This window comes from Hylobates moloch, unplaced genomic scaffold (genome assembly GCF_009828535.3).
Source record: "Hylobates moloch isolate HMO894 unplaced genomic scaffold, HMol_V3 SCAFFOLD_20, whole genome shotgun sequence".
NCBI classification, from domain to species: Eukaryota; Metazoa; Chordata; class Mammalia; order Primates; family Hylobatidae; genus Hylobates; species Hylobates moloch.
In genome coordinates this window covers 2801297-2814782 of record NW_026652295.1, presented here as the reverse complement: position 1 = coordinate 2814782, position 13486 = coordinate 2801297, and the positions used below count along the sequence as shown (strand labels likewise).

The following is a 13486-nucleotide window of genomic DNA, read 5'->3' as shown; positions in this document are numbered from 1 at the left end:
CTCCCTAGCAGATGGGGCTAAAGGCATGCGCCACCACACCCGGCTAATTTTTGTATTATTTAGTAGAGACAGGGTTTCACCATGTTAGCCAGGCTGGTCTTGAACTCCTGGCCTCAAGTGATCCACCCACCTCAGCCTCCCAAAGTGCTAGGATTACAGGCATGAGCCACCACGCCTGGCCAACCACGGCCCCAGCTGAAATTTTTATTGTCTCAATCACGAATGAATAAAATGATATGGCAATACCAATAAAAAATTTTATCCCCAACATGAAGGAAACAAAAGGACATTCTGCTCATAGGATTATACATGACTTGGATACTGCTTAATGTCTAATCCAATTATTTTGCATTCTACAGATCTTATCATAAAACCTATGGAAAAAAATCGAGGATGTTTGCATAGGACGTTTTTGGAGAATTTGGCCTTTTGAAAGAAAATGTAACTAAGCTCTGTGGTTCTGAAAGCTTCCTCTACCTGAGTTGATTTCAAGATCTCCAGGACACCTGTGGGTATCATTGGTGGATGCCGTTCAGGTGGTTAAGGTGATGTTGGTGAGTATTATTTGATAAAAATGCTGGATATTACATTAAATCACTTCCATTCTAGACTGCCAGTAACTACTATCACCTACCTTTTACTTCACCCAATAGAGATATGGGAGTTAAAAGAAAATTTTTCATCCCTAATGGTAGTCTTTGAGCTATATAAGGTAAGAAACAAAAATATCCAAGACTGATTTCTTACCTTCAAAAAACAGCAAGCAAGGTAAAAGCAAATGAGCAGATAACTTCCCTTTTATCAGAGATTGGGTGAAATAGGACTACCATGCACTCCAGGTTAGAGTCAAAGACGCCTGCCAGTCACAAGGACCTGCAACCCCATGCTTGTGGGCATCTGTGATGAATCCTAGCCCCAGATGAAATACTCCCAGACCAAGTGGCCTGGCGGAGTCCATTCCACAGGGCAATTTGCATCTGGCAGCTGACAATAACCCTCTGTCCCCATCATAACCCACAATCTACAATAGAGCTGCTTGGTTGCTTTATTTTCTGAAAAATAAAAAAAGACAAGATTGTGACTATGGAAGACCCATTTACCTGTTGGTGGCAAGGAGCTGAATGGCATGGTGGGTGCGTTTCCTAGATAGCTGGTCTCAGGCACTGGGATATTATACAGACTAGGCATATGACTTGGAATTGGCCTGTACCAAACTCTGGGACCTGCTGTTCCTGGATCCAGTGGTCTTGTTCCAAAGCCATGTGAGCTATATAATCCATTGTTCTGATACAGTACTTGAGGTTGGCTGGTGAGCCCTGAGGGCTGGTGCACTGCATTACGATGACTGGCTGCACTGGAATAAGCAGTGCCTTTTCCCTCTGTATTCTGAAAATTCTCATAAGGTCTTTGCTGTGCAAAAGGGTCATGGGAGACCCTGCGTCTCCTTTCCTCCTCTCTGTTGTAAGCCACATTCTGTCTGGGCTGCTGTTTCGTCTGCATGTCCATGCGGCTGCCATAAAGATGGTAGTTGGCTTCGTCCTGGAGTTTACTCTGCAGGCTGGGCTCATTCTCTTCTTGCTGGTGCTCCAGGGATGGGGCAAACCAGGACTCCTCCACAGGACCCATCCCAAGTCCCTGGGAACTGTGCAGTGAACCAGGCTGTTCTGTGGCTGAGAAGAAATGATCAACATTAGAATGGGTTTCATGAAACATTAAAAAGTAAAATAAAATCTGAGCGCCGTCATGAATCTGTATCTCAAAGTAACACACAGAAAACAAGTAAGAGACCAGTCCAGAGCATTTAGGAGATGGTCCTCTTCCCACAAGCTTTACAAATAATAATAGGGGCTCCTCGCTGGCAGTGAGAGAGTACTAGGAAAATTATAGCAAGCAAGAGAAAAGCGGCTGTTGCAGGGGTGATCAAGGAAAAAAGGACTTGGTTTGGAGCAGAGAAGGTAGTTGTCTCCTTGGAGCAATTCAGGTGGAAAATAAGATCTGCGGCTGGGTGCGGTGGCTCATGCCTGTAATCCTAGCACGTTGGGAGGCTGAGGCAGACGGATCACCTGAGGTCGGGAGTTCAAGACCAGCCTTGCCAACATGGCGAAACCCCATTTCTACTGAAAATACAAAAATTAGCTGGGCATGGTGGTGCATGCCTGTAATCCCTGCTGCTTGGGAGGCTGAGGCAGAAGAATCGCTTGAACCTGAAAGGCAGAGGTTGTAGTGAGCCAAGATCACACTACTGCACTCTAGCCGGGGTGACAGAGAGACTCTGTCTCAAAAAAAAAAACAAAAAAACAAGATCTGCAGCAGCTCTGTCCTAAGCACGTCCCATGAATTCTTTCATTCTTGAAGAGCCCTATGAGAGGAGGAGCAATTATGATTTGATGGGTGAAGTTTAGAAGAGGTTAAGTAATTAGCCACAGATCAGGTAGCTAAGCGGCTTCAGTATCCTATACTCTGCCATCCCTTTTGTTACAGTGAAAAAAGTATCCCTACTTGACCTGAGACCAGCCTCTCTGCTTGTATCCTGGTTCTAAGTCACTCCGAGCTCCTCAGGGACTTTGCTCTCACGTATGTCCCCTTCCTTCTTCTGAACCGTCACTTCTCCCCATCAGATATATTAGGCCTTTTGTCCAGAACATTCTATGACACTGTTACTTCATATTTCAAATACATGTAACTTGACTCTTGAATATTATTATAAATTCCTGTAAGGCAAGTGTTCACTTTTATAGTTTCTTCTGTTTCCCATATGGTCCTAAATAGTCTTTTAGAGAGTGGAGTGAATGAGTAACCAAACAAATAAACGAATAGATTTTGACCATAGTGTAATTTACCTGAATTTGACCGGCTTGGAGGTACTGCCACACAATCAAGTTGAAGAGACTGCATTCTCTTCACAACTGCATTTTGGTTTGGATACTCTTTCTATAATTAAGAGCATAAATACACACTGTAGTGAACAGCAGGAAATAATTGAGTCTCAGAAAATTTTAACGAGAAGAATTCATATTTTCAGAAGGTAGAAATTTCACATAGATCTTACAAGTAGTAATTTTTTTTAATTAATGTTTTTCCCAAATAGCCAAAATGATCTTTAAAAAGAACAAGGTTGTAGGACTCACACTTCCTGATTTCAAAACTTACTACAAAGCTACAGTATTCAAAACAGTGTAGTACTGGCATAAAGACAGGCACATATGCCAGTGGGGCAGAATGGAAAGCCCAGGAATATACCCTCCTATAAACGGCCAATTGATTTTTGACAAGGTTGCCAAGACCATTCGATGGGGAAAACTGAATATACACATATGAAATAATGAAGTTGGACCCTTATTTCATACCATATAAAAATTAACTCACAATGGATCAAAGACTTAATTTAAGGGCTAGTGCCACAAAAATTCTTAGAAGAAAACACAGGGAAAAAGCTTCAGGACATTGGACTTGGCAGCGATTTCTTGGTTATGACACAAAAGCACAAACAAAAGTAAAAAGTAAAAATAATACATCAAAATTAAAAGCTTCTGTGCATCAAAGGATACTATGAAGAGAGTAAAAAGATAACCCACAGAATAAGGAAAAAATACTTTGGGAGGCCAAGGTGGGTGGATCACAGGAGGTCAGGAGTTCGAGACCAGCCAGGCCAACATGGTGAAACCTTGTCTCTACTAAAAATACAAAAACTAGCCAGGAATGGTGGTGTGTGCCTGTAGTCCTAGCTACTCAGGAGGCTGAGGCAGGAGTATCTCTTGAACCTGGGAGGCAGAGGTTGCAGTGAGCCAACATTCCGCCACTGCACTCCAGCCTGGGTGGTGACAGAGCAAGATTCTGTCTCCAAGAAACATAAATAAATAAAATAAAATAATGGGGAGAAAATTGCAAACAATCTATATCTGAAAATGGATGAAATCCAGAACATAAAAAAAAATCTTACAACTCAACAACAAAAAACAACCCAATTCAAAAATGAGCGAAGAACTTGAATAGCAGTTTCTCCATAGAAGATACATAAATGGCCAATAAGCCATGAAAAGATGCTCAACATCATCAGTCATAGGGAATGCAAGTCAAAACCACCATGAGGTGCACTTTCACACTCCTTAGAGTGACTGTAATATAAAAATGAGAAATAAAAAGTGTTGGTAAGATGGTGGAGAAATTAGAATCCTTGTGCATTGCTGGTGGGGAATATAAAATGGTGTAGCTACTGTGTAAAACAATTTAACAGTTCTTAAAAGTTAAACATGGCCAGGCATGGTAGCTCACGCCTGTAATCCCAGCACTTTGGGAGGCCAAGGTGGGCAGATCACCTGAGGTTAGGAGTTTGAGACCAGTGTGGCCAACATGGTGAAACCCCCATCTCTATTAAAAATACAAAAAATTAGCCGGGCGTGGTGGTGTATGCCTGTAATCCCAGCTACTCAGGAAGCCGAGGGAGGAGAATCGCTTGAACCCGGGAGGCGGAGGTTGCAGTGAGCCAAGATGGTGCCACTGCATTCCAGCCTGGGCAACAGAGTGAGACTCTGTCTCAGAAAAAAAAAAAAAAAGTTATACATAGAATTACCATATGATCTAGCAATTCCACACCTGGATATATACCCCAAAGAAGTGAAGGCAGGAACTCAAAATATGGTGCAGGTGTAGTATCCCTTATCCAAAATGCTTGGGATTAGAAGTGTTTTGGATTTTGGAGTGTTTCCAATTTGGGAATATTTGCATGTACAGAATGACAGATCGTGGGGAGAGGACTTAAGTCTAAACATGAAGTTTGTGTTTCATATACACCTTATACACATAGCCTGAAGGTCACTTTATACCATATTTTAATAATTTTGTGCATGAAACAAAGTCTGAGGATACTGAACTATCAGAAAGCAAAGGTGTCAGGTGTGGTATTTTCCACTTGTGGCATCATGCTGGCACTCAAAACGTTTCAGATTTTGGAGGATTTTGAATTTTGGATTTTGGGTTTAAGGATGTTCAACCTGTATATCCATATGATGAAATGTTATTCAGCCATAAAAGGGAATGAAATTGATACATGCTATGAAACAGATGAACCTTGAAAACATTATGCTAAGTGAAATATGCCAGACTCCAAAGGAAATACATTGTGTGATCCTTTTGCTAGGAGCTACCTAGAATTCAGAGACAGAAAACAGAATAGAAGCTACCAGGGGCTGGGAGAGGGAGGAATGGGGAGTTATCATATAGCAGGTACAGAGTTTCAGTTTGGGATGATAAAAAAAAGTTCTAGATATAGATACTGGTAATGGCCGCACAACATTATGAATGTACTTAATGTCACTGGATCGTTCACTTAAAAATGGTTAAAATAGAGAATTTTATGTTAAGTATATTTTGCCACAGTAAAAAACTTTTTCCTTATAGAAGCAATAATCCTCATTATAGAAAATATAGAAAATTATATATCCTTAAAAACCTATCCATAGTTTTGCCCTACACACAAAGATAAAATGTTAACACTTTGGTATTTTTCCTTCAAGTTTTTTTTTTCCTAGTTTTATTTGTATTTTGCTCTTAACAGATTGTCTGCTATATAAATAGGTAGTCAAAAATATTAGCTAAATGAATACATGCATGATCTAGGGGAGAATGACAGAGGGTATTATGTTCACACTTTGTAGCATTCTATATATTGTTTTTGTCTCTTTGTGTGTTTATTTTTAGAGACCGAATCTCCCTCTGTCGCCCAGGCAGGAGTGCAGTGGCACGGTCATAGCTCACTGAAACCTCCAACTCCTGGGCTCAAGCAATCTTCCCAGCTTGTCCTCCCAAAGAGCTGGGATTACAGGCATGAGCCACCTCACCCAGCTGTATGTTTATTGTTTTTAATTAATATGAAAAGGGTTTTTTTGTTGTTGTTGTTGAGACAGAGTCTCACTCTGTCATCCAGGCTAGAGTGCAGGCTCGACCTCCAGGCTCAAGAGAGCCTGCCACCTCAGCCTCCTGTGTAGCTGGGACAACAGGCATGCGCCACCACGCTTGGCTAATTTTTGTATTTTTTGTAAAGATCGGTTTTTGCCATGTTTCTGGTTTTGAACTGGCCTCAAGAAATCCACCCACCTCAGCCTCCTAAAGTGCTGAGATTACAGGCATGAGCCACTCCACTTGGCCTAATATGAAAGTATTCTTGTTATTTTAATTTTATAAAATTGATTTTCTTTTTATAGTTATTTTTATTACACAAATAAGTACAAAGTCCTTTTGAAAGATTCAGACAGGCCAGGCATGGTGGCTCATGCCTGTAATCAAGACCAGCCTGGCCAACATGGTGAAACCCCATCTCTACTAAAAGTACAAAAAAATTAGCTGGGTGTGGTGGTACACGCCTGTAATCCCAGCTACTCGGGAGGCTGAGGCACGAGAATCACTTGAACCCAGGAGGTGGAGGTTGTAGTGAGCCCAGATTGTGCCACTGCACTCCAGCCTGGGTGACAAAGTAAGACTGTCTCAAAAAGAAAACCAAAAAAACCCCCAAAGATTCAAACAACGCACAATCACATAGAATAACACCCAAACATTCCTTCAGCACCTACTCTTCCATTCCCTAGAGGTAAGCCTTATCCAGAGTGTGATGCATATCACTTATTCTCTCTTTAGGAATTTGCACACACACTCCAGAAATATATATATATTTGAGACACAGTTTCACTCTGTTGCCCAGGGTGGAATGTAGTGGCACGATCTTGGCTCACTGCAACCTCCACCTCCCGGGTTCAAGCAATTCTCATGCCTCAGCCTCCTGAGTAGCTGGGATTACGCAAATGCACCACCACACCTGGCCATTTTTTTTTGTATTAGTAGAGATGGGGTTTTACCATGTTGGCCAGCTGGTCTCCAACTCCTCACCTCAAGTGATCTGCCCACCTCGGCCTCCCATAGTGCTGGAATTACAGGCATGAGCCACTGCACCCGGCCAAAATATATATATATATATCTTTAACATTAAAAGGACCACACTATAAGTATTGTTTTGTGACTTATTTTTTTCACTAACAGGTATTCTTGAAGATCTTTCTATATCATTACATGTTAGTTTTCACCTCTTTCTTTTAAATGGCTATTAGTATTCTGTAGTTTAGATGAATCATAATTTAGGGCATTTACTTATGGATATTTGAGTTGTTTCTAATTTTTCACTCTTATAAACTAAGGTGCAAAGAATGGAAATTACATCTTTGAGTGCACATGAGCAGTATAGATTACTGAGAGTAGAACTGCAGCCAAACTTATGGGCTTGTGGAGTTCGTTGGGTGCCTCACCTTCTAATAAACTTTGCCACTCTTACCAATACTACAGAAGACTGCTTGTTATTCTGCATTTTCACCAACACACTGTATCACTAATCTTTCGAAAATTTCAATCTAATGGATGAAAAACTGTAACGGGTTCATTTTGCCTTTCTCTATTGGCAAGGCCAAATATCTTTTCAGAAGTGTGTTGTTCAGTTTCTTTTTTGAATTGTCTATGTTCTTTGTCTATTATTTTTCTTTTCTTTTTTTTTTTTATTTGTTTTTTTGAGACGGAGTCTCGCTCTGTCGCCCAGGCTGGAGTGCAGTGGCTCGATCTCAGCTCACTGCAAGCTCCGCCTCCTGGGTTCACACCATTCTCCTGCCTCAGCCTCCCAAGTAGCTGGGACTGCAGGTGCCTTCCACCACGCCTGGCTAATTTTTTGTATTTTTAGTAGAGACGGGGTTTCACCATGTTAGCCAGGATGGTCTCGATCTCCTGACCTCGTGATCTGCCCGCCTCGGCCTCCCAAAGTGCTGGGATTACAGGCGTGAGCCACCGCACCCGGCCTATTTTTGTTTTTTATCTGTAGGCACTCTATGAAATATTCTGGATATTAATCCTTTGCTAAACACAATTTCTCCTTCTCAACTACCTTTCCATTTTCATGAGGTCATATACAACCATCTTTTTCTTTATACCTTGCGAATTTTGTGTGTAGCTTAAGAAACATACATGGATTGATTTGGGACTTTGTGGTAGACACAGGGATGGGCCTCTCAGACTCCCCCTCAAGGAGGGATTTGCTGCCCTGTTGCAAGGAGCTGAGTGAACAAACAGCCTGCAGCTGTGAACTTCTCTGCCCCAGGTACTCCCCTTCCGGGCCAGTGGCTGAGAAAGGCGAGGGGGTAAAGGCTTGGCCATTTCAGTCTGACGTGGGACAAGGCTGAGGGGCATTTGCTCCGTGCTCCCCGCTGCCAGAGCTCTCTGTCAGGCTTCGTTGCCCTCTGACTTCTTCCTCTGCTCATTCCTGCTTCCCACTCCTTCCTTGCACCCCAATCTCCAACTCAGTGGCTGCTTCTGGAAAACCCAACCTGCAAAGACTCACCTTTTCTATTAATCTATTTGATTATCCTTGCTGTAGTCTACACGGTTCTGATCTCCTTCTTCAGAATTTTCTTAGCTATCTTTGTATATTTTTTCTTTCACACAAACTTAAGAGTCAGCTTGTTGAACTCCATAAAGAATTTGGTTGTGCTTTTAATTAGGATTGCATTCCTTTTATAAATGATGTTGGGGAGAATAGACAGCTTTAGCATGTCAAGTCTTTCCACACATTTCACTGTTTATTTGGATTTATTTCATGTTGTTTAGAAAACATGTTTGCCAATGTTTAGACACATAATATTATCTTATTGTGGTTTTAATTTGCATTTCTCTAATTACTAGTAAAGTTGTGCACTTTTTTGGTATATTTATTGTCTTTGGTGAAGTGCCCATTCAGCTATTTCATCCCTGTTTTAACTGGGTTGCATATCTTTTCCTTTCTGATTTATAAAATTTCTCTAGATTTTATATATTCAAGTCCTTTGTCAGTTACATGTGTGTTGCACTTCTCCCATCCTGTGACTGGTTTATTTATTTATTTATTTATTGCAGATGGGGTCTTGTTCAGTAACCCAGGCTGGAGCGCAATGGCGCGGCCTCCTGGGCCCACACGGTCATCTCATCTCAGCCTCCTGAGTAGCTGGGGCCGCAAGTGCGCACCGCCATGCCCAGCTAATTTCTTAATTATTACTTGTAAAGAGGAGGTCTCACTATGTTGCCCAGGCTAGTCTCGAACTCCTGGCCTCAAGCGATCCTCCCACCTCGGCCTCCCAAAGTGCTGGGATTATAGGCATAAGCCACCACGCCCAGCCTATTTTGAGGAATAAAAGTTTTAAAATGAATTTATATATCCATTTAAAAATCTCATAAATTTGTAAACATATAAAATTTATTTATAATTTATAGCATTTTACAATGAATTCATTTATAAATTCATTTTAAAAATTCATATAAAATTTTATAAATTTTAAAATTTATCAGTTCTTACCACTACAGCTAATGCTTTTGTATACTGTTGAGGATCCCCTACCCTGAGGATATGGACAAATTCTCCTATATTTTCCAATAGCTTTATAATTTTATCTTTCACATTTCTGTCAGTAATCAACCTGGAGCTGATTTTCTGGTATGGTGTAAGGTAGAAGCCCAATTTCATTTCTGTACCATGTGGATACCCAGTTGTCTCAGCACCATTTACCAAAAAGACTGTCACTTCCCACCACTCTACAGTGCCAGCTCTGTCAAAGTCAAGTTTCTAGGTATGTGTAGAGCTATGGGTTTTCAACTCCATTCCAACAGTATCTGTCCACCCTACACCAATACCACTGTCTTTTTAATATAGCTTTATAATAATTCTTGACAAGAATCTGATAATGCAAGCCCTTCACTACTAGTCTTGTCCTTCTTCAAGGGCATCCTGGCTGTTCTTATTCTCTTCTTTACCTTTTCATATGGATTTCAGAGTGGGTTTGTCAAGTTCCACTCCTCACACCCACTTGCCACACACACACAAAACTAAAAGGTTGAGATACAGGCCAGGCGTGGTGGCTCACACCTGTAATCCCAGCCCTTTGGGAGGCCAAGGCAGGCAGACCATTTGAGGTCAGGAGTTCGAGACCAGCCTGGCCAACATAGTGAAACCCTATGTCTACAAAAACTACAAAAATTAGCCGGGCATGGTGGCGCACGCTTTTAATCCCAGCTACTCGGGAGGCTGAGGTAGGAGAATCACTTGAACGTGAGAGGCAGAGGTTGCAGTGAGCCGAGATTGCGCCTCTGAACTCCAGCGTGGGTAACAGAGCAAGACTCTGTCTCAAAAAAAATACTTGGCTGGGTGTGGTGCCTCACGCCTGTAATCCCAGCACTCTGGGAGGCTGAGGCGGGTGGATCACGAGGTCAGGAGATCGAGACCATCTTAGCTAACACGGTGAAACATCGTCTCTATTAAAAAAAAAAAAAATTAGCTGGGCGTGGTGGTGGGCGCCTGTAGTCCCAGCTACTCGGGAGACTGAGGCAGAAGAATTGTGTGAACCCGGGAGGCGGAGCTTGCAGTGAGCCGAGATCATGCCACTGCACTCCAGCCTGGGAGACACAGCGAAACTCCGTCTCAAAAAAAAAAAAAAAAAAAAACTTGAGATATTGGTTGAGATTGCATTGATTCTATAGATCAGTTTGGGAAGAGCTGACATCTTCATACTATGGTGACTTCCAAATCACAAAGTAAATGGTACATTTCTTCACTTACTTCGGTCTTATGTCTCTCAATTAAGGTTATACTTTTAGAGTTACTACATACCTTTTGTAAGATTTATTTTTATAGATTGATTTTTATAACTAAACTATTATTAATTTAAAAGAACTTTTGAGTTTTTCTATGTATACATCCTATCACCTATGAACAGTTTTGTTTCTTCTTTTCCAATCCTATATCTCTTCTTTCTTTTTCTTGTTCTACTAAAATAGCTAGGGCCTCCAGGACCATGCTGACCAGAAACAGCGGTGGTAAGTAGCTTGGTCTTGCATATTATTTCAAAGAAAGGTGGGCTGGGCACAGTGGCTCACACCTTGTAATTCCAGCACTTTGGGAAGCTGAAGAGGGCAGATGGCTTGAGCTCATGAGTTTGAGACCAGCCTGGGCAACATGGCAAAATCCTGTCTCTACAAAAAATACAAATTAGCCAGGCATGGTGGTGCACGCCTGTGGTCCCAACTACTCAGGGGGCTGAGGTGAGAGGATCACTTCGGCCTGGGAGGTCAAGGATGCAGTGAGCCTTGATCACGCCACTGCACTCCAGCCTAGGCAACACAGTAAGACCTTGCCTCAAAAGAAAAAAAAAGGCTGTTAACATTTTGTTAAAATAAGTATAAAACATCTGTTCAAGATAACTTATTATCAGAAAGGGAATCTCTTTTCTGACTTGCTAGCATTTTTAATCATGAATAAACATTACATTTTATCAACAGATTTATCTGCATCTATTGAAAAGATACATCTTTCTCATTTAATAAGACAATGTAATAAATTATGATGACAGATTTTCATAAAGTTAAACTAATTTTGCACTCTTGGAAGAAACTCAATTTTGCTAATGTTCTTTGATGAATTGAGTTTGTTTATAGTTTTTTATTTAGAACTTTTGCATCTACACTGTTAAACAAGATTGGTCTGTAATTTTCCTTTCTTGTATCTTATTTTCCAGTTTTGGGAATCAAGGTTATGCTTACACAAAGTGAATCTGGAAGAGTTCTCTCTTCTCTATTATCTAGAGAAAACTGTGTAAGATTGACATAATTTCTTCATTGAATATTTGGTAGAAATCATTGATGAAGCTCTCTGTGGGATTTTCTCTATAGGAAGTTGTTTTTTTTAATCACTGCTTCTTTTAATAGTTACAGGAATATTCAAAGTTTCTATCTCTATTTGAGTTAGCTTTGCTAAATTGTACTTTTTTAAGACATTGGTCCATTTTATCTAAATTTTAAAATAGTTAACGAAAAGTTGTTCATAATATTCTCTTAATACCATTTGATGTCTGCAGGACCTATAGTGATTCCTCCTTATTCATGGATTTCAATCTCATCTCCTTTTTTGTCAGTCTTTTTTTTTTTTTCTTAGAAGTAGGTGGGAGTGCAGTGGCATGACCATAGCTTACTCCAGCCTCAAACTCTTGAGCTCAAGCAGTCCTCCCATCTCAGCCTTCGTGGGACTACTGGCACGTGCCACCATGTCTCATTAATGTTTTGTTTTATTTTTTTAGAGATGGGGTCTCACTATGTGGCCTAGGCTGCTCTCAAACTCCTGGCCTCAAACGATCCTCTCACCCCAGCCTCCCAAGTAACCGGGATTACCTCACACCTGGTTCTATCAGTCTTAATTAGTCTATTTTATTAGCTTTTCGAATAACCAATATTTGGATTTTTTGATCCCCTATTAGTTACTTTCTACGTCATTAATTTATGCTCTTTTCCTTATTATTTACTTCTTTTTTCTCTAGGTTTATTTCACTATCTTTTTCAGATTATGTTTGGCTACTTAATTTTCAGCCTTTCTTCATATATATATGAAATATTTATTTATTAAGGTTATATTAAGGTGCATTTTATAATTTTAATATGTAGTGTTTTGTTAGCCTTCAGTGAAAAATATTTTCTAAATACCATTGTGATTTATTTTTTTTGACCCAAGGGATATTTAAAAGTATATTTCTTTACTTCTAACCACATAAGATTTTCCAATTACCTTTTTAAAATTAATTTTGAGCATAATTGAAATACAGTCAGAGGACATTTTTATGATTACAGTCCTTTTAAATTGAGACTTGTTTGATTTCCCAGCACATGGTCAGTTTTTGAAAATGCTCTGTGTCTTCTTGCAAAGCCTTTAAAGGTAGGTGCGCTGCAGTTATTAGGCACAGCAGGTAGGTGCGCTGCAGTTATTAGGTACAGCAGGTAGGCACGCTGCAGTTATTAGGTACAGCAGGTAGGCGCGCTGCAGTTATTAGGCACAGCAGGTAGGCGCGCTGCAGTTATTAGGTACAGCAGGTAGGCGCGCTGCAGTTATTAGGCACAGCAGGTAGGTGCGCTGCAGTTATTAGGTACAGCAGGTAGGTATGCTGCAGTTATTAGGTACAGCGTATCCTGTGTTTCCATTAGGTCAAGTGTGTTAGTCATGCTCTTCCTGTCTTCTATATCCTTATTGATTTTTGTTTGCTTGTTCTATCAATTGAAGAGAGATGTGTTTTAAAATCTTCAGCTGTAATTGTGGATTTGTCAGTTTTTCTCTGAGTTCTGTCACTTTCGGCTGTTGATTTTGAGGTCATGTTATTGAAGGTAGATCCACATTTAAAGCGGTTATACTTTCCGGATGAATTGGGCCTTTTATCATTATGAAATATTCCTGATTGTTTGAGGGAATGCTTTTTTGCCTTAGAGTTTATCTTAGCTGATTCCAATCTCTTTTTTAAATTATATTTTTAAATCTCTGTTTGCCTGTTTTATTTGCCGTAGTCTCCTGTTCATGATTATGGGGGTAAGTTGCTGGAAGATGTATGGCAGTAGCTTGATTCCAGAGTCGGCAGGGGGGCGGGGTGGTCTCCATTCCTCTTAGTTGACTGGTTCC

At 40.6% G+C, this 13486-nt stretch overlaps 1 protein-coding gene and 1 long non-coding RNA gene across 7 annotated transcripts in view; one reads left to right on the top strand and one right to left on the bottom strand.

Annotated features, from left to right (window-relative positions):
* Window positions 1–13486, bottom strand: part of RIPK1 (receptor interacting serine/threonine kinase 1) — a 47256-nt gene that overhangs the window by 6842 nt on the left and 26928 nt on the right. For all 6 annotated transcript variants that reach the window (XM_032140421.2, XM_058432283.1, XM_032140422.2 and 3 more), the window contains 2 exons: window positions 2841–2931; window positions 1101–1670 (listed from right to left, as the gene is read on the bottom strand). In XM_032140421.2, coding sequence (XP_031996312.1) covers window positions 1101–1670; window positions 2841–2931 — 661 coding nt within the window. The remainder of the gene's footprint in view (window positions 1–1100; window positions 1671–2840; window positions 2932–13486) is intronic.
* LOC116459722 (uncharacterized) overlaps window positions 1–13486 on the top strand; it is a 37160-nt gene that overhangs the window by 11292 nt on the left and 12382 nt on the right. Inside the window, exon 2 of the long non-coding RNA XR_004245659.2 lies at window positions 360–554. This is a non-coding gene — a long non-coding RNA (uncharacterized LOC116459722). The remainder of the gene's footprint in view (window positions 1–359; window positions 555–13486) is intronic.